The 20,960-nt window shown below is 46.6% G+C and overlaps 1 protein-coding gene across 1 annotated transcript in view; it reads left to right on the top strand.

Annotated features, from left to right (window-relative positions):
- LOC311131467 (carboxyl-terminal PDZ ligand of neuronal nitric oxide synthase protein-like) overlaps positions 1-16,626 on the top strand; it is a 187,195-nt gene extending 170,569 nt beyond the window's left edge. Inside the window, exons 10-12 of the mRNA XM_084164481.1 lie at positions 256-450; positions 12,248-12,593; positions 13,320-16,626. Of these exons, the coding sequence (XP_084020607.1) occupies positions 256-450; positions 12,248-12,593; positions 13,320-13,962 (1,184 nt within the window). The 3' untranslated portion in view covers positions 13,963-16,626. The remainder of the gene's footprint in view (positions 1-255; positions 451-12,247; positions 12,594-13,319) is intronic.
- The last annotated feature ends 4,334 nt before the right edge of the window (positions 16,627-20,960 follow it).

Genomic DNA, 20,960 nt, shown 5'->3' with positions numbered 1-20,960 from the left:
TACAAATTAATACATACCATACTAAACGTAACATATCATACTAAATGGAGTGTCCCGCATTTACGTACAGAATAATACTAAATGCTCTGAGACCAGGTTGCCCAATCTGCTCATACAACCAGGCTCATGTTAGCATTAGTCATGTAAAACAGATGAATGTACGCTCAATGTGTGGAATTATGCTTATCTTATTTTCTTTTCCACCTTCTTTTCTCTCTCCCCCTTTTCTCCTCTCCCCCTCCTCCACTCCTTCAGTGGGTTCCCAGGATAGTCTGTTGGAGATCACTTTCCGTTCCACCGTCCCCCCAGTTTTGTGTGACCCTACGACCCCGCGACCCCAGGACCATGTCAACCTAACCCTGCCAGCGCTGGGCATCAACATGGGCATGGGCCAGGACAGGATGGCCGCCCCCCTCTCCTCCTCCTCCCTGCCCCTAGGCAGCCCCCTAGGTAGGGATCAGTGTCTCCTCAAGCTTGAATGTTTCCGCTTCCTGCCCGGACCCCCAACACCTGAACCTCGCCCCCCTACTCCTCCACAGCGGTGGGGTCAAAATGGGGTGAAAGGTCAGGAGGGGTCAGGAGTGGTGATGTCATCAACCCGCGACGAGGTGCTTGGCAGTCTGGAGCTGCTGAGGTTCCGGGAGTCTGGCATTGCATCTGAGTACGAGTCCAACACTGACGATAGTGATGATAGTGATGAGAGAGAAGAGAGAGATGAGAGAGAAGAGAGGGAGGAGAGAGAAGAGAGGGAGGAGATGGAGGAGAGGGATATCATATACAGCTGGGGGTCTGACGAGGAGACCCTCCGTCTACTAAACGTGCTTAACAGACAGGGAACACCAGACTGCCTGGGGGATGAGATAGCAGTGTAGCACGACAACACACACACATTCACACATGCACGCACTCATAAACACATACTGGCACACATACCACCCTGCTTGACCCAGATTGACACACACACCCCCACTAGGTGAAAACACCTGACCACCACTGCCCCTCTCGCTCTGCTCACAGACATTTTTGTCAGAATCATCAGAAACAGATTCCTTTACTGCACCTCTGTGTGTGTACCCCAGCCTACAGGTTATGACTCAAACTGTCTGTCTACAGAGTGTAATGATACAGGTCCTAAAGCATAGGTGTCAAACTCATTCCATGGAGGGCCAAGTGTATGCTGGTTTTCATTATTTCCTTTCAATTTGTGTTCAGTTTAGACCTAGACACCCAGGTGATGGGAGTTCCTAACTAATCAGTGACCTTACATTTTACATTTACATTTTAGTCATTTAGCAGACGCTCTTATCCAGAGCGACTTACAGTTAGTGAGTACATACATAATTTTTTTTATACTGGCCCCCCATGGGAATCGAACCCACAACCCTGGCATTGCAAACGCCATGCTCTTCCAATTGAGCTACATCCCTGCCGGTCATTCCCTCCCCTACCTTGGACGACGCTGAGCCAATTGTGCGCCGCCCCATGGTTATTATTGATCAATCAAGTACAAGGGAGGAGCGAAAACCCGCAGACACTTGGCCCTCCATGGAATGAGTTTGACACGTGTCCTAAGTGTACAGGACTGTTGGTGTCTGTTATAGAGGGAGCCTCTTCTCCATCTCCACACTTCATAAGCAAATACTATTTTTAGTAAGATTATGATGATATCTGTATGTGTAGAGGAGAAAATTACATTTTCTACATGGTCATTGTGATGCTCTATAATATGTATTATGTTGGTTGAGAACGTATTATTCCAGCGCTTTTTGTTTCTGAATAACCAGTTTTTTGGAAGCATATGTGGACTGTTTCAGAAACTAACCCCTACCCCTCTCTAAACAGTGTCTAATTTATGTAAACTTTGATTATTCGGACCTCTAGGAATGTAGTTCATTTACAAGACTTTGTGTCGTAACAGTGACTAGAACGCCGCCAGAAACTGGTCCCCTTTAAGACCTTGTGCACTAACAGTGACTAAGAGCACCTGCCAAATTTTCCTCTTATTAAACCCTAGTCACCGCATGGCCCTAGGACAACACTGTGTGTGGGTAGTATAGAGGTTACAGAAAGAATCATATACAGTAAAAGGCCCATAGCAGGTCAAGTCAGTTTACATTAGTCAGTTATCCTCAGCTCATCTCTTGCATCAGGTTCAGTAGAGTAGAGAGCAGAGAATTGAAGGTGACAGTTATTTAAAAGGATTCAAGCTTTGATCATACTTTGATCTCTGAAGTCTCTGTTCTCCTCTATGTGTAACCCAACAAACCCAGAGTGCTGTGTGTGTGTGTGTTCATGTGTGTGTGAATAGTTATACCGCCTCCAATCAACCCCTGTTGTGATCTCCTTGAGTGGGTTAGTGAGGGAGGTTTCTAGGTTGTACTCATTCAGTAGTTAGTTGGTGAAGCATGGTGGTGGTCTCAGAAGGCCTCCAGGTCTAGAGGCTAGGGTCCAGCTGTTCAGATTCCTCAATCTCCAGTGTCCTCAGTCACCCACACAACAGCCTCTGGCCTCTCCCTCACCTCTCTTCCTCTCACCTCTCTTCCTCTCACCTCTCTTCTTCTCCTGCCTTCTCTCCTCCTCCTCGCCAGTCACCCACACACAACCCCCTGGGATAAACACTCCCCATGTATACTCTTTTCATCCTCCTCCTTTCCTCTCTTCCTCTCCTCTTATCCACACCAGCTCCCCTCTCCCGTCTCCTCTCCTTTCCTCTCCCATCATCTCCTCTCCCTTCTCCTCTCCCGTCTCCTCTCCTTTCCTCTCCCCTCTCCCTTCTCCTCTCCCTTCTCCTCTCCCGTCTCCTCTCCTTTCCTCTCCTCTCCTGCTGAAGGACATGTTGATGATTAATAGGAGCGATTGCTCCAGACCTGAATCAATGATCTCCAGTCTGGAACCTAGTCACGCCCCCACACTTAATCTACCAATAAGGACTCATCACTCACCCTGACTAACACACACAGGCACACACAGCAAACACACCTCACTGGAGTTGATAATGATTCTTTGTTTAATATTTAGACAGATGCTCTTCTGAAGTTTTACATGCACTGTGTAAAATGCCACACACACTCACATGCCCTATCAAACACACACACACACACACACACAGTTCTGCCACAGTGAAAAGTCAGGCAAAGTCAGTCGGTTAGAAAAGTTTGTGTGACTCTTCATAGATTGAATGTTCTGCTGACTACCCACCCCTCTGACATATGATGGTTTCTCCCGGTGACAGCAGAGATAACAGGGTCCTGGGAAACGTGACATGGTGCTGCAGGGGTGGGGACAGGTCCCAGAGGTCACAGTGACACTGAGCAGGCTTTGAAATGTTCAGACCAGTCTCTCTGTCCCTTCGCACCCAGCCGTCATAACAACACCACAGTCATCAAAGTCACTGTCATTGCACACCCAGTGGCCTAGTGCAATGTTAATTAAAGCCACGCTCCCAGATTCACAGCTCTGTGGTTAACGGAGTGTGGATCACCCAGGGAGAATGGGAAAGCTGCTGTGGAATTGACCAGACAGCACACACACACGCATGCGCGCGCGCACACATACACACAGACACACACACATACGCACACAAAGACACACACACACACACATAGACACACATAGACACACACACACACAGCTGTGAGGTTTTATTTGCAGGTGGATGGGGTGGCCATCCCATCTGTCCTAACTGTGTGTGTAGGATTGTAGAGACACTGACTCGTTATTTCTGGAATAATGAAAGAGAAGATACTCTCGCTCTCTCTCTTACTCTCTCTCTCTCACTCCATTCCATTTTAATTCAATTCAAAGGGACTTTATTGGCATGGGAAACATATGTTTACATTGCCACTCTCTCTCTCTCTCTCTCTCTCTCTCTCTCTCTCTCTCTCTCTCTCTCTCTCTCTCTCTCTCTCTCTCTCTCTCTCTCTCTTTCTCTCTCTCTCTCTCTCTCTCTCTCTCTCCATCTCTCACACATACACTAAGTGGCAGCATTGAAGTCCTTCCAGAGAAGCGTAGCAGAGGTAACAGGCTGAGGCTGTCACTGCAGCCTCAAAAGAAACAAGAACCCACGCTGAGAGAAAGATGAGGGAGAGAGGGAGCGAGAGAGAGACAGATAGGCAGAGAAAGAGAGTAGAGACAGAGGAGAGGGATGGAGAGAGAGGCAGGAAGAGAAATGGATGAGACTAACAGGATTCTGTTCTTCAGTTCTGATATTTGGCTGCTGTTTACTGTTTACAGAGGAGATGTTTACCATGTTGTTTACCATGCTGTTTACCATGTTCTTCTGAGCTCCCTGCATCTTCTCACATCATAATTGAAATCTAGTCCAATATCAGTGCATGCTTTATCCCAACCGTTCTGTCTGCATATAAAGAGGTTATCTGTTGGGTCTGTTTGTGTGGGGTTTGTGCTTGCTTACGCACATGCGTGTGTGTGAACCTATGCATGAAAACATAGAGCTATTCATCTCGATCTGTGGTGATAGGGTGCATAAGCCCTCCTCCCTCGTCAGCTCAAAGACTAGGGTCTGAAAGCAGTGCAGTCTTTCAGCAGAGTTTGATTGTTGGAAGTGTGTGTGCTGTATCAGGGTTAAAGAAGAGTTTCTTTGATGAGAGTAGGTGTTGCTGTAACAGGGTTTGATATGAGTGTGGGTTGCTCTGTGGGGTACCGCAGTTTTGCGGGGGGCCCCCACAAGGTCTGAGCAAGGGGGAAAACAGCTAACTTCCTACAATTCTATACATTTTGCCATGGGGCAAAAACATTTTTTGCTGTTTTATAGGTAATCTCATGCTATTCTACACATTTGACATGAGGCTGAGAGAAAATGTTGGGGGGGGGGGGGGGGGCGACCTCCAAGGGGCTGCAGGGATGTGTGGTATACCAGTGGTGTTGCTGTAACAGGGTTTGATATGTTCATTAATCTGGAGGTTAGAGGATTAATTATTGTTCCTGAGGTTTTTCTTCTGTTGTTTGGGTGCAGACACGGCCATTAATCTCACAGCTGACAGGTGTGTGTGGTTGGGGGGGTGTCATGATCTGGGAACCCCTGGTTCTACATGCTCCTGTCATCTCCAACACATTCTAGTTGATCTCTGCTAACCTCAACAGTATGTATTGGATGTTATTGGTGTGTGTATGTGTGTTTGTGTGTGTGCGCGTGCGAGGGTGAATTTGTGAAGGACTCTATTGATCAGACCTTTGCGTTAACCTCAGTGTGCAAGTGGGAATAAATGAGACGCAACACACATTTATATTTTAGTCATTTAGCAGACACTCTTATCCAGAGCAACTTACAGTTAGTGAGTGCATACATTTTCATACTGGCCCCCCGTGGGAATCAAACCCACAACCCTGGCGTTGCAAGCACCATGCTCTACCAACTGAGCTACAGGAGACACACACACACACACACACACAAACAGACACACACACACCTATGGACTGAGCTAAACGGACCCTTGATGAAATGTTATTGAGTGGGGGAAATGAGGGAGTTGTTGGGGATGGAGAGTGATGTGAGGGGGGTGGGTATGGTTAGGGGGGTGTTTGCTAATGAGCTGTTAAAGCCTTGTTCTGAGGTCATAGATCAGAGCTGTAGTCTGTCAGGACAGGAGGAGAACTCATAATCCCATCAACCGCTGTAGCTGTAGGTCTAACCTTTTACCTCTGACCTCCCTGTCCAAGCCATAAGAGACAGGAAGCAGGGCGGGGTACGACTCAACAGGAGGTTAGAGAATGAACAGACCCCCTCAGACCCCTCTAGCTCTGTAGTGTACAGCACTCAAATTATTCATCCCCCACCAACAAAACCCACTAAATTGAAAGATTCATATTCAAAAACGGGGGTGTGTGAATTATAGATGTTTGGCCAACAATAGCTGTGCTCTGGGTGTGTAGTGTGTGGCTGGACTACTGCACTGTGGGTCAGGGGAACAGGAAGTCTAGCTCTCTGGGTCACGTCTGGCTCCAAAGTTAGATGTAACTCATCTAAAATAATTAGCCTGTTTTATTTTAAGTGCCTCATTTTCGTCTTCGGTTAGTGCACAGTGTACACACTACTTTACTTTGGAACAGTCAATTAATTTCATTAATTGCCACAAATGAGCGTGTTAAATTGAATTTACCACCCAGCATGCAGTCTCGTTCGGTGACTTAAAAGGATAGTTTCACATTTTGGCAAGAGTCAGATGAACTCATGGAGACCATGTTTATGTCTCTGCGTGCAATTTGAAGGAAGTTGAAGGAAGTTTCTGGAGCCATTGTACTAGTGTTAGCGCATGACTGGAAGTCTATGGGAGCAGCTGCTGACAGAAACTACACTACATGATCAAAAGTAACATTGCTGCGGGGACTTGCTTCGATTTAGCCACAAGAGCATTAGTGAGGTCGAGCACTGATGTTGGGCGATTAGGCCTGGCTCGCAGTCGCCATTCCAATTCATCCCAAAGGTGTTCAGTGGGGTTGAGGTCAGGGCTCTGTGCAGGCTAGTCAAGTTCTTCCACACCGATCTCGACAAACCATTTCTGCATGGACCTCACTTTATGCACGGGGGTATTGTCATGCTGAAACAGGAAAGGGCTTTCCCCAAACTGTTGCCACAAAGTTGGAAGCACAGAATCATCCAGAATGTAATTGTATGCTGTAGTGTTAAGATTTCCCTTCACTGGAACTAAGGGGCCTAGCCCGAACCATCAAAAACAGCCCTAGACCATTATTCCTCCTCCACCAAACTCTACAGTTGGCACTATGCATTCGGGCAGGTAGCGTTCTCCTGGCATCCACCAAACCCAGATACGTCCGTCGGACTGCCAGATGGTGAAGCGTGATTCATCACTCCAGAGAACGCGTTTCCACTGCTCCGGAATCCAATGGCGGCAAGCTTTACACCACTCCAGCCGACACTTGGCATTGCCCATGGTGATTTTAGTCTTGTGTGCAGCTGCTCGGCCATGGAAACCCATTTCATGAAGCTCCTAACGAACAGTTCTTGTGCTGACGTTGCTTCCAGAGGCAGTTTGGAACTCGATAGTGAGTGTTGCAACCAAGGACCGATGATTTTTATGCGCTTCAGCACTCGGCGGTCCCGTTCTGTGAGTTTGTGTGGCCTACCACTTTGCGGCTGAGCCGTTGTTGCTCCTAGACGTTTCCACTTCACAATAAAAGCACTTACAGTTGACCGCAGCAGCTCTAGCAGAACATACATTCGACAAACTGACTAGTTGGAAAGTCACTGAGCTATTCAGTAAGGCCAGTAAGACCAATGTTTGTCTATGGAGATTGCATGGCTGTGTGCTCGATTTCATACACCTGTCAGCAACGGGTGTGGCTGAAATAGCAGAATCCACTAATTTGAAGGGCTGTCCACATACTTTTGTATATATACCTGTATGTGTACCTTCAACTTCCTTCAAACTGCACGCAGAGACATAACAATGGTATCCATGAGTTCATCTGACTCTGGGTAAGTTTAAAAAAAAGTTTTTTTTAAATAAACCCCTGTGAGGCTTTTGTCCCTCCTTGGACAAGCCTCACTCATGTAGATTTAAAGATAATCTGTCAACATTGCTAAATAGCCACTCTGCCACTTAAGACTGATTGGTCTACTTGTCCCTAATGCTGCTTCTCTCACCACACACACACACACACATGTCAAATGGTCTTTCGTGGTGCGCTAGGCTAGGCGCTCTCTCTCTCTCTCTCTCGCTCTCTCTCTCCCTCCCATCTCTCTCTCCCTGCCCCCTCTCTCTCGCTCTCTCTCGCTCCCTCCCATCTATCTCTCCCTGCTAGGCGCTAAACGGTATGTGTTGAGCGTTAGGCTCATTTACACATCAGTAGTAATGGCCTCGGCTAGGCAAGGTTCTCTGCTCTCCCTTTGTCAGAACGCTGATCCACTCAGCCCTGTGGTACATTTACTCCTACTCTCCTCCACTCAGCCCTGTGGTACATTGTCTCCTACTCTTCTCCACGCAGCCCTGTGGTATGTTGTCTCCTACTCTCCTCCACTCATCCCTGTGGTACATTGTCTCCTACTCTCCTCCACGCAGCCCTGTGGTATGTTGTCTCCTACTCTCCTCCACGCAGCCCTGTGGTACATTCTCTCCTACTCTCCTCCACTCAGCCCTGTGGTACATTGTCTCCTACTCTCCTCCACTCAGCCCTGTGGTACATTGTCTCCTACTCTCCTCCACTCAGCCCTGTGGTACGTTGTCTCCTACTCTCCTCCACTCAGCCCTGTGGTACGTTTTCTCCTACTCTCCTCCACTCAGCCCTGTGGTACATTGTCTCCTACTCTCCTCCACTCAGCCCTGTGGTACATTGTCTCCTACTCTCCTCCACTCAGCCCTGTGGTACGTTGTCTCCTACTCTCCTCCACTCAGCCCTGTGGTACGTTGTCTCCTACTCTCCTCCACTCAGCCCTGTGGTACGTTTTCTCCTACTCTCCTCCACTCAGCCCTGTGGTACATTGTCTCCTACTCTCCTCCACTCAGCCCTGTGGTACATTGTCTCCTACTCTCCTCCACTCAGCCCTGTGGTACATTGTCTCCTACTCTCCTCCACTCAGCCCTGTGGTACGTTGTCTCCTACTCTCCTCCACTCAGCCCTGTGGTACGTTGTCTCCTACTCTCCTCCACTCAGCCCTGTGGTACGTTTTCTTCTACTCTCCTCCACTCAGCCCTGTGATTGTCTCATACTCTCCTCCTGTCTCAAACTGTGATATAACAACATCTCCTTGAGGAAGGCTGCTGTTGTCTGACTAACAACCCAAGTCTCACCCACTGTGTGTGTGTGTGTGTGTGTGTGTGTGTGTGTGTGTGTGTGTGTGTGTGTGTGTGTGTGTGTGTGCGTGCGTGCGTGCGTGCGTGCGTGCGTGCGTGCGTGCGTGCGTGCGTGTGTGTGTTCTAGTCACTCTGACAGAAGTGGGTTACTCACAGCTCAGAACAAAGTCTAAATGTTTTCTTCAGATGAAGGTGAAAGTTGAGTCCATAAAGATACAGCAGCCTATAAGACTGACATAAAGCTCTGACTGACACTGTAGAAGTTGTTATCGTCATGGACATTCTCTCTAAGGGTATATGTTAGTAATACAGCCAATTATGTGACACTGGAGATAAAACATTTAATAACACTTCAGATAAAACTTTAAATTAAAGATTGCTTGACAGAGTATAAACCAATTGGAACGTTACATTGAATTCCAGTATCTCCCAACTAGACTGTTGTCAGATATAGGACCCTATGATTCTAAGTTCCAAACTTGTGGCCAAACTTAGTTTCCTATTCCTGTGACTATGGCTGCATTGGGAGCATCTCAATAGTGTGACCTCTCTCCCTTTGTTCTGTTAACCCGGGTCTTTTTTCTCTGGTACAAAACGTGTTTCATTCCATCAGGTCCTTCCCTGGCCTGTTGTATAAAGAGAAACCCAGTATACTGTACTGTACCTTATATGTGTGGGAGTGAAAATGCACTTACCCTGCATCTCATTCTGTCACTGACCTTGCTTTTGCTCAATAAACGTCTCCTTTCTTACTTTCTCTTTCTTTCTTTCCGTACTCCTCCTCTACTTGATTTGCTGTGCTGTGCCACACTGTACCGTACTATCATAACAGCTGATTGTCTTTCTAGAATTATATCTCTTTCATTTAATTGTCTTTCATTCACTTAATTATCTTTATTTATGGGGGGGGGGGGGTTGAGAGAGAGGGAGGGGGGTAGAGAGAGAGGGGGGTAGAGACTGACAGAGAGAGGGATACCAGTATGTATTATAGTACAGGGCCAGTCTCAGCCTCAGCCGTAGACAAACAAGCTCCAGCGTCTTAACATGGGAAGTTAATGTGTAATGGAGGATTTAGTCTCGAGCTGACTATGTTTGTGCTATTTATTATCATGCCCGCCCATACTTAAAACACTATCCTTATTCTATCATTATGCAGCCTTCTGACTGGGATTCTAGCTAAAAGAAGTGTGGGAACTGCTTTTCTAGCACACACAATGGCTATCTGAGAGCTGTCACACAAACACACACAGAGACAGACAGACTGATTTTCTGTTAAATATCATTTTTCTAATAGCACTTCTCTTTAGTCAGGCTACAGAGAATCCTTCCCCCTGGCAGGCCTCTAACAGTGAAAGGAGATATCAGTGTTTGTGTGAATAACCACCTGGATGTCCACTCTCCCTCTCTCGCCCTCCTTCAAACACCCTCCGTTCACTGCTGATTCATATTAGCTCACTCTCCAAAGACACACTAATGTATTCTAAGATCTCTGGAGCTGCCGGTGTCTTTGAAATCATCTGAATTACAGCCGCAACACAAAGTGAAGTCAAGGGTACCTGTGCTGTGCTGTCTCACTGCTCTCACTGTTTCTTTCCATATTTCTGTCCAGAGATGAGATGTAGTGTTTAGAGTTACAGTCCAACCCAGTTTCTAGCCGTAAAGTCCCTATTTGTCCCCATGAAGAGCCCGTTAGGGCCTCGGAGCATTAGTCTGATCAGCCAGAAAGAATCAGGCAGTACATTCTGAACTCTACATTTACTCTTACATACAGTGGGGGAAAAAAAGTATTTAGTCAGCCACCAATTGTGCAGGTTCTCCCACTTAAAAAGATGAGAGAGGCCTGTAATTTTCATCATAGGTACACGTCAACTATGACAGACAAAATAAGAAACAAATATCCAGAAAATCACATTGTAGGATTTTTTATGAATTTATTTGCAAATGATGGTGGTAAGTATTTGGTCAATAACAAAAGTTTCTCAATACTTTGTTATATACCCTTTGTTGGCAATGACACAGGTCAAACGTTTTCTGTAAGTCTTCACAAGGTTTTCACACACTGTTGCAGGTATTTTGGCCCATTCCTCCATGCAGATCTCCTCTAGAGCAGTTATGTTTTGGGGCTGTCACTGGGCAACACGGACTTTCAACTCCCTCCAAAGATTTTCTATGGGGTTGAGATCTGGAGACTGGCTAGGACACTCCAGGACCTTGAAATGCTTCTTACGAAGCCACTCCTTCATTGCCCAGGCGGTGTGTTTGGGATCATTGTCATGCTGAAAGACCCAGCCACGTTTCATCTTCAATGCCCTTGCTGATGGAAGGAGGTTTTCAATTTTGTTTCTGGTGTCCTTTGACAGCTCTTTGGTCTTGGCCATAGTGGAGTTTGGAGTGTGACTGTTTGAGGTTGTGGACAGGTGTCTTTTATACTGATAACAAGTTCAAACAGGTGCCATTTATACAGGTAACGAGTGGAGGACAGAGGAGCCTCTTAAAGAAGAAGTTACAGGTCTGTGAGAGCCAGAAATCTTGCTTGTTTGTAGGTGACCAAATACTTATTTTCCACCATAATTTGCAAATAAATTCATAAAAAATCCTACAATGTGATTTTCTGGAGAAAAAAAATCTTAATTTGTCTGTCATAGTTGACGTGTACCTATGATGAAAATTACAGGCCTCTCTCATCTTTTTAAGTGGGAGAACTTGCACAATTGGTGGCTGACTAAATACTTTTTTTCCCCACTGTATGTACTGGAGGTTATTTGAAAGCACTCTGCATAAGACCATCTGCTTAACGACTTAACTTAGAACTTAAAATGTATTTATATAACGCTTTGTACGCAATGTTTGGAACCCGCTTTACAAATACACTTTTTATTAAATCTAAGCACTTGTTGTATCTTGTTGTGCCTTCCAAGAAATTATTTTCTCCACGAGGTAAGACAAATATATTATTGTGCTGTGGACTGACAACAACCCGCTTCTTTGTGCATTTACCCATCCTGCAATTCATTGTGGTCCCTTTTTCAGCTTAATTGTGATTAGTGGATGTGGTTATGTGCATGTGTCATGCCCCTTGCTTGCATCATGACTTGTTGATGATTGTGTAACATGTGTTGCATCCATATGGAGCGGTTGTAACACTGTGCCTTGTGGCACCCCATATGCTCATTCTATCACTAGAGACACCCTGTAAGCCATACTTAAACATGTTTTTGATTTTGCAACATTCTGCAATGTTGCATAAAAGATGCAATTAGAAATGGAATGTCAGGAGTGTTCTTTTGCTCCAGGTCATGAGATTTAATGTCTTCTATACATTCCATTTATATCTGTAACATTCCGTTGGTGCCTGTAATGTTCCATGTATCTGAAACCTTGCGTTTAACTAGAAATGCCATGACTGAATGTGCCCTCACAATACCCTCACTTCTATCTTACACGCTCCCTCTACCTCCCTCCCTCTCTCTCTCCAGTTGACCAGAGTATGTTTGAGAACTCCAACGCCTCCAGAGCTCCAGGCCAGGGGCTCCAGGCCTCCAGGTTGACCCAGGCCTCTGCCCGTCGCTCCCTGGTCACGGCTAACCCTGCCCTGGGTAGCGGCCCTGCCGAGGCCCCCACCTCCACCACTATCGCTGGAGGTCAGCATAGGCTGAAGAACGCCCTGAACCTGGGCAAGGTGGTGGGGGCAAAGGTCAACGACCTGTTGCGGAGGAAGGAGCCCAGTCTTCTAGGAGACATCGGGGTCACAGAGGTCAACAAGAACGTAGGAGCAGTCTGGAGCAATATGGAGGAGATGACCCTAGGGACTACTGCCAATAGGTAAGGAGGGATACACACAGTACACAGTACACAGTACACAGTACACACAGACGCTTTTAGACACTGTGCTCTGGTGATTCACTCCAATATTGGTTTGATTCAGAGTCGAACTGTAGCTAGTTATTTCAAAAAGCATTGTATTATTTTGTCTAAAGTGGAATTATTTAAGCTTGGAAAAATCCGTTGTCCTTTCACCCCATATTAAAATCATAACCATGGAGTCAAAAATGTTTAAATGATTCATCAGAATTTTTCCAAACTGTGGGGTCGTGAATAAGTGATGAAGAGTAAGAGGAGGGTTAGTTAGACTGAAGACTGAGATTAAACCACACACACACACACAAACACACACACACACACACAGCCTTGGGTCTCCCTCTGTCTAAAGAGACAGAATGATCTGTCTGTCTACGCTGTAGCTGATCATTGATCTGTCTCTCTTGACTGACACACAGTCACCACCCTGCCACATGGGGCCAGGACAGACATTTCTCAGCTGCGGAAATCATATCCTCATCATAGAATTGGTAAAACCGTGATGATAAGTCGTCACCATGGCAATATGCTCGTTAATGGGGGACAGGTAGAGAAATATTCCACTGATAAAATAAACACACTAAACTACAGAGCTAAAACGGATGTCTGTACGTCTTCTCTCTCCCCTGTCTATTAAACAGACACAGAAACACACAATGATTGACACAGTTCTCTTCTCTATCCCTCCAGTCATACCTCTCTGGACTCCTTCCCTCGTCTGGACCCCCCTCCCCCCAGTAAGAAGCGTCTTCCTCGCGCCCTGAAGACCACCCAGGACATGATGATCTCATCTGACCCCGTCGTCACCACTCCCCCTGAGACCCCCGATCACTCCCTCCTCTCCTCCCCTGACAAGACCCCCCTCATCAGCAAGGAGCAGACCTTACCCCAGGGAGAGAGGGATGGAGAGAACGATGGAGGGAGAGACGGATTCACCGGACTGACTGGCCCTCTGGACAGCGAGAGGAAAGAGGAGGATGAGGTGGTGGAGATAGAGAGAAATGGGAGTAGTAAGATGGATGGAGTGGAAGGGGATGAGACAGAAGAGAGGAGAGAGCCAGAGAAGACCCAGATTCAGCTCCAGCTCTCTGTCCCAGATCTCATCCATAAGGACCACCCGGACCCCCACAGGTCGAAGACGTCTGAGCACAGGCAGAAGGCCCCGGGAGTGGACATGAGGCTGGCCTCCACCCCCGTGAAGGCTCCATACAGGATCAGTCTGAGTGTAAGTGAGGATGGGCTGATTGAGAACGGCTCCCTCTGTATGAGAGGATCAGCAGTTACAGACACAGAGGAGCCTGAACAACATCCCGACCTGCTCTCCTTTGAGTAGAGACACACACAAACACACACACACACACACACATACATACATACATACACACATAAATACACACACATACATGGATACATACATACATACACACACAGACCCTGAACCTCTGAGGCCCCAAAACAGTAGAGAGGGTGAGATGGGGGGGAACAGCAATGTGGAGAGGACTTGGCAGAGGGAGAGAAGAAGACAGAGATTGTTTGTGTAAGAAAATAAGAAGGAGAGAGGATGTTTTTGACTAGACCCTAGACTAGGATTAGGGGATAGAGATATAGATTGAGATGTAGTGTGTTTGAATGTGAGTGGGAGTTGGATATAGTGGGAGAGGAGTGGATAAAGGAAGGGTATGTGTGAGAGAGGTAGAGAGAACAAGACAGAGAAAGAGGATCTATTTTAGCATCATGAAGGGACAGACCAAAACCTCTTGGTCTGCCAAACATTGTTTTATAACCTTGTTTTTTAAGTCATGTTTTATAGTGTTAATCTTAGAAGATAATGCTGAAAGAAGATTTATACCCAAGGATTCTAGATATCTAGATTTCAAATATATAATTTGAAATGTCATAGTACCCTTTCATGCTGAGACAGAATGTATTTTGTATGAGCTTTTATAACTGTTGCCCTTAAGAAAATATCAAGCATTCAGCGCTAAATATGAAAACATGACCAGTGGCGTAACGCAGTTTCACGGGGCCCCCTCGGAAGGTCTTGCGTGGATTGCGGGGGTGTCAGGTACACCAGTGAACACGACATAAACACTGACTAATATGATTCAACACCACAAGCACTTTCTCTGTTTTTATACGCCCACTGTTCCTCATTCTCACTCCACAAGTGGAGACATGTATTGTGGGAGACGTGAGATTGGGTTTGTTCAGCCTGTGTGTGTGCCTGGTTTATGTTTGTTGATCGACAGTCATTGTTTTAGTAGTGCCACTCACAGTCCTGTTGTTTTATTTCCTTTTTATGTGTCATCTTTATTTTGTCATTTGTTTTGAAGTAATGGATCATTCTGCAAAAAAAAAGTTTTGACAGAAAATATCACAAACACACACACACACACTCACAGGACACATAGTAGGACAGAATGAGGGGAATGTAAGGCAGGTCTCTCCCACAGCCTCCTCACCACTCCACTCATCCACTCCACCTCTTCCCCTCTCCTTCACTCCTCCTCTTCCCCTCTCCTCCACTCCTTCCTGAGATGAACAAACAGATATAATCCACTACCACAGCCTTTTTATGCTCCTAGCACAGATTAATGAGACTTCACACCAGTGTCTCACAAAACTGACCGTAGATCAGTGTGCAGGGGAACTACTACTCCAATAGAACAATGCTTAGTTATTCTGGGTGGGGTGCAATTAGGGTGTATGTGGATATGTGCTTCCATCAGTCAGCACACAGAGTATTAGTCTGGACCCAGTATCTCTGGAATGTAGTAGCCAAACACTGAGACTGGAGAGAGCGAGAGGGAGAGGGAGAGGGAGGGAGAGAGGGAGAGGGAGAGAGAGGGGGGGGGGGGGGGTGAACTGCAGGCGACAGCACGAAGATTGATAGCATTGGGAGTATTTACATCCAGATTGTTGTTAGCCTATTGTATTGTATCAACCCAGTGTTTTCCAAACTGTGGGTCATGGGACATGGCTGAAAACAGGGATGTGACTAAAAACATGGATTTGTGTGATTGGATGTTTGAAAGGCTTTATGTATGTCAATGGTAAACAAAATGTTTGGCAACCACTGTATTTTCAACTATTTGTTTTAGACTGTGTTTTTAGATAATCTGTTTGATAAGGCAACCTAATCATGATGTAAACTAAAGCAATAATTGATATATTTGAAATTAATCAATCATCGTTTGTAGAGTCTAGACGGGTGTTGGCGTTATATTGTTATTTCTAAATGAGAACACTAAAGAGGACAGTTGCTTATAAAGCTACATTTTACAGCATCAACACATAGCTTATCTGTATCAATACTATGCTGACCACTTAAGTTATATCAGATCTTGAAATGTGAAGGAATATACTGTACATTTGTGGAAATATTTTTACTACACCTTTATACCGTCTCTGTGTATATGAAAATCGTTTCACATCTTAAGAAATGAATGAAAGTGATTTATATTGAAACACATTTTAGTCATAAATCTAGTAGAAACTGTTTCTATTTAGCTAGTTGTAAAGACATTTGATTGAAACGGAATGATATAACATACTGTGCATTTGATTTGTTATGATTGATTTATTCATAATTGTAATTATTGTTTTAAGTATCGTATTCTACAAGATGGTCAATATAATTTCACTACTCCACTGTTGAATGAAGGAAAGCTATAATGAGCAAGGATGATGTGGGTGTGGGTGTGTGTGACAGCGAGAGAGAGCGGGAGAGAGAGAGAGAGAGAGAGAGAGAGAGAGAGAGACTTGTGGTGTATTTTGAGACATATGGACAGTTCTGATGAAGACCTTTCACTGGAACAGTTTTACTATGCATTATTTGTAATGCATTTGGGTCACCATTTCTTACAACAAATCTGTGATTTAAATATTTGTTTTTGATTTATTTAGATTTTATAGTTTTATGATTCTCTGTTTTTTAACGTTGGGGAAATAGTTAATCTTGCTACTGGAAAATATAAAGTTGAAAAATGAAATATGACTCCTTGTGCCTGTAACTTATGGACGAAACGGAGAGAACTTTGCTCTCTTCTGTCTTTTCAGAAGCTTTCCTGTCTATTTCGGGTCATACAGATGTAGGATCTTAATTTGATCACTATTTTGTTGCTGAGAATTTTCCTGCACAGCAGGAAATACAAACTTGTAGTGTATTCTAGGTTTAAAAATGCTTCTAACGTTTGTAATTTCCACTTTAAAATGTCAAACTTGATTTGCCCAAATGAAAAATGTATCAACCCTTACAGAAAATGTCCATTAAAGATGCACTATGCAGAAATCTCTCCACCATTTCCTGGTTGCAAAATTCTAATAGTTCCCCTAATTTCAGTTTATGTGACAAAACAAGCAAGTATAGTGTAGATAATTATTGTACCATCTAAACTGCTGAGAAATATATTTTCAATAACCAATAATATATTATTTTCAGCTGTTTGAAGCTGATGTACCAAACTGAAAGTAAAAGACAAAAAACTAAACTTAAGAATGGGAAGCATAGAAATAACGCACATAGAACAGATCTACCACTTCTTAGACTTGCTTTCAATGATAATGACAGATCTATAACTCACATTTCTATGTGAATTTGGTCAGGTCACCCCCAAAAAATATTGCAACTTTAATTATAATCCACATAATAATTCACATTTCCCGTTGCTGCAAGATTATTTTCCTGCTGTAGCAAACTGGCTCAAATTAAGATCCTACATCTGTTGTATCCTGTATCCTGAGGTCATGTACTAAACAACCAATGATTTCAAGAGTATAGGCTGGTTTATACTACGTCTATCGACAGTTATCGCAGTGACATCATAAACATTCTATTGTCGTCCGACATCAGACTTGTCGTTGTCGTTATGAAAAAGTATGAATAGAAAAACTACAGGCTGCATGACATCAGCAGTCTGGTGGTCCAAAATAGCATACAGTGAGGGGGAAAAAGTATTTGTGAGAGACAGAATAACAACAAAACAATCCAGAAAACGCATGTCAAAAATATTATAAATTGATTTGCATTTTAATGGGGGAAATAAGTATTTGACCCCTCTGCAAAACATGACTTAGTACTTGGTGGCAAAACCCTTGTTGGCAATCACAGAGGTCAGACGTTTCTTGTACTTGGTCACCAGGTGAGATCTTGCATGGAGCCCCAGGCCGAGGGAGATTGACAGTTCTTTTGTGTTTCTTCCATTTGCGAATAATCACACCAACTGTTGTCACCTTCTCACCAAGCTGCTTGGCGATGGTCTTGTAGCCCATTCCTGTCACGGTTTCGGCCGAGGCTGCTCCTCTTCCTTGTTCGGGCGGACTTCGGCGGTCGTCGTCTCCGGAGTACTAGCTGCCACCGTTCGATGTTTTTTGTTCTTTTGGTTTTGTCTGTGCATAACACCTGTCCCTTATTTGTGTCTTGATTATTCTCCTTATTTAGTTGGTTTGTTTGGGGCAGGTGTTATGCGTGATTGTTATTGTCAGTTTGCCTCCGAGTAGTTCTCTCTCTCGTTTATTTAGTATTTTCGAGAGTTCGCACTGCGTGCGCCTTTTCTTGTTTTTCCGCACTGTGTGTTGTGCGTAATTGTTCGTGCCGCCCGGTTGGGTTGGCGACTCATTTCCCGTGTTGGGATACATATATATACTAAAGTCCGTTGAAGAACCTCCTTGTCCCTGCGCCTGATTCCTGCACTACATCCACACTCAACACTCTGACAGAATCACGCATCATCATGGAATCAGCAGGAGCGACCGCGCCGACCGCCGATCTGGACGAACGGCTTCGTGGTCAGGAGGACCGTATGAACCAGGTGTGTCACGCCCTGGATAGGGTGATGACCACCCTACACCGATGGGAGACCAGCGGGGTGCCCACACCTCCAACCACCGACCCAGCTCCAGCGGTCAGCCCTCAGGGTACATCTCCGGAACCCAGTGGGATTCGGCTCTCGCTCCCGAGGGCGTACGACGGCTCCACCGCCGGGTGTCAAGGGTTCCTGCTGCAGGTGGAGCTCTACCTCGCCACCGTCCACCCGGCGCCCTCGGGACACGAGAGCGTCTCAGCCCTCATCTCCTGTCTCACCGGCAAGGCGTTGGAGTGGGCCAACGCCGAGTGGAGGAGAATGGACGCCGCAACCACGAACTATGCGGAGTTCTCCCGCCGCTTCCGTGCTGTATTCGACCATCCACCAGAGGGGAAGGCGGCGGGGGAGCGTCTGTTCTACCTCCGACAGGGGATGAGGAGCGCACAGGACTTTGCCTTGGAGTTCCGGACCCTAGCGGCTGACGCAGGGTGGAATGAGCGGGCCCATATCGACCATTTCCGCTGCAGCCTCCGGGAGGACGTCCAGCGAGAGTTGGCGTGCAGGGACACGTCGTTGACGTTCGACCAGCTGGTCGACATGGCCATCCGGCTGGATACCCTGCTCGCCACCCGTGGGCGTCCCGGAGGGGGGGGTCTGCCCATTCCACTCTCCAGCACCTCTGAGCCTAGCCCTATGGAGCTCGGAGGTGCTGGCGCTAGGGAACGCAGGAGGAGGAGCCCGAGGGGACCCGGCCCTTGCACCAACTGTGGTCGTGGAGGGCACACTGCGGCTAGGTGCTGGGGCGGGTCCTCCAGGGGAGGAGATGGCAGGTCTAGCATTGGGGGGTCCCCCCAGGTGAGTAGGCGCCCTGCTTACCCAGAGCTTTCTGTCGTGCACCTAACCTTGCCTGTTTGTTTCCCACAGGTTGCACCTCGTTCCCAGCATAAGGCGCTGGTAGATTCAGGCGCAGCTGGGAATTTTATAGATCGCCAGTTCTGTTTAGAGTTAGGGATTCCCCTCCTTCCTGTTGATAAGCCTTTCCCCGTCCATGCCCTAGATAGCCGTCCGTTAGGGTCTGGGTTGATTAGGGAGGTCACAGCACCACTTCAGATGATGGCGCAGGAGGGTCATGAGGAGAGAATTCAGCTTTATCTGATTGACTCTCCTGCGTATCCGGTGGTGCTGGGTCTTCCCTGGTTGATGACTCATGACCCTATTATTGGGTGGCGAGAGAAAGCTCTTAAAGGGTGGTCTGCTCAATGTGAGGGGCGGTGTCTGGGTGTTTCCATAGGGGCGACCTCGGTGGAGAGTCCGAATCTAATGCCAGCACTGCAGATTCCCCCCGAGTATGAGGATTTGGCACTGGCGTTCAGTAAGACTAGGGCTGCGCAGCTGCCGCCTCATAGACGGGGGGATTGTGCGATAGATCTCCAGTCAGGCGCAGGTCTCCCGCGGAGCCATGTGTATCCCTTGTCTCAAGAGGAGAAAAAATCGATGGAGACGTACATCTCTGAGTCTCTTAGACAGGGGTACATACGGCCCTCCGTTTCACCCGTTTCCTCAAGTTTCTTTTTTGTGAAGAAGAAGGATGGAGGTCTGCGGCCGTGTATTGATTACCGCGGTCTCAATCAGATCACAGTGAAGTACAGCTATCCACTTCCTCTGATTGCGACTATGACGGAGTCACTGCACGGCGCGCGGTTCTTTACAAAATTGGATCTTAGGAGCGCATATAACTTGGTGCGCATCCGTAAGGGCGATGAATGGAAGACAGCGTTTAGCACGACTTCCGGGCACTACGAGTATCTAGTCATGCCATATGGGTTGATGAATGCTCCCTCAGTCTTCCAATCCTTCGTTGATGAGATTTTCCGGGACATGCAGGGACAGGGAGTGGTTGTGTACATCGACGACATTCTGGTGTATAGTCCTACCCGTGCTGAGCATGTAGCCCTGGTGCGCCGAGTATTGCGGAGGCTGTTGGAGCATGACCTATATGTCAAGGCAGAGAAATGTCTGTTTTTTCAGAAGTCGGTCTCCTTTCTGGGTTACCAGTTATCTGCGTCAGGGGTGAAGATGGAGGTAGACCGGGTGTCAGCTGTGCGTAATTGGCAAACCCCAACCACTGTGAAGGAGGTGCAACGGTTCTTGGGTTTTGCGAATTACTACCGGAGGTTTATCCGGGGTTTTGGACAGGTGGCAGCTCCCATAACGTCTCTGTTAAAGGGGGGTCCGGTGCGCTTGCGGTGGTCAGCTGAGGCGGACAGGGCATTTGGGAGACTGAAGGACCTGTTTACCTCGGCGCCGGTGTTGGCGCATCCGGATCCCTCTTTACCGTTCCAAGTAGAGGTGGACGCGTCAGAGGCCGGAATAGGGGCCGTTCTTTCCCAGCGTTCTGGTACTCCACCTAAACTCCGTCCCTGTGCGTTCTACTCTAAGAAGCTCAGTCCGGCGGAGCGGAATTATGACGTAGGGGACAGGGAGCTGTTAGCCGTGGTACAGGCCCTAAAGGTGTGGCGGCATTGGC

Source organism: Coregonus lavaretus (assembly GCF_964263955.1).
Source record: "Coregonus lavaretus genome assembly, chromosome: 6".
NCBI lineage: Eukaryota > Metazoa > Chordata > Actinopteri > Salmoniformes > Salmonidae > Coregonus > Coregonus lavaretus.
This window is presented reverse-complemented; position numbering and strand designations above follow the sequence as displayed.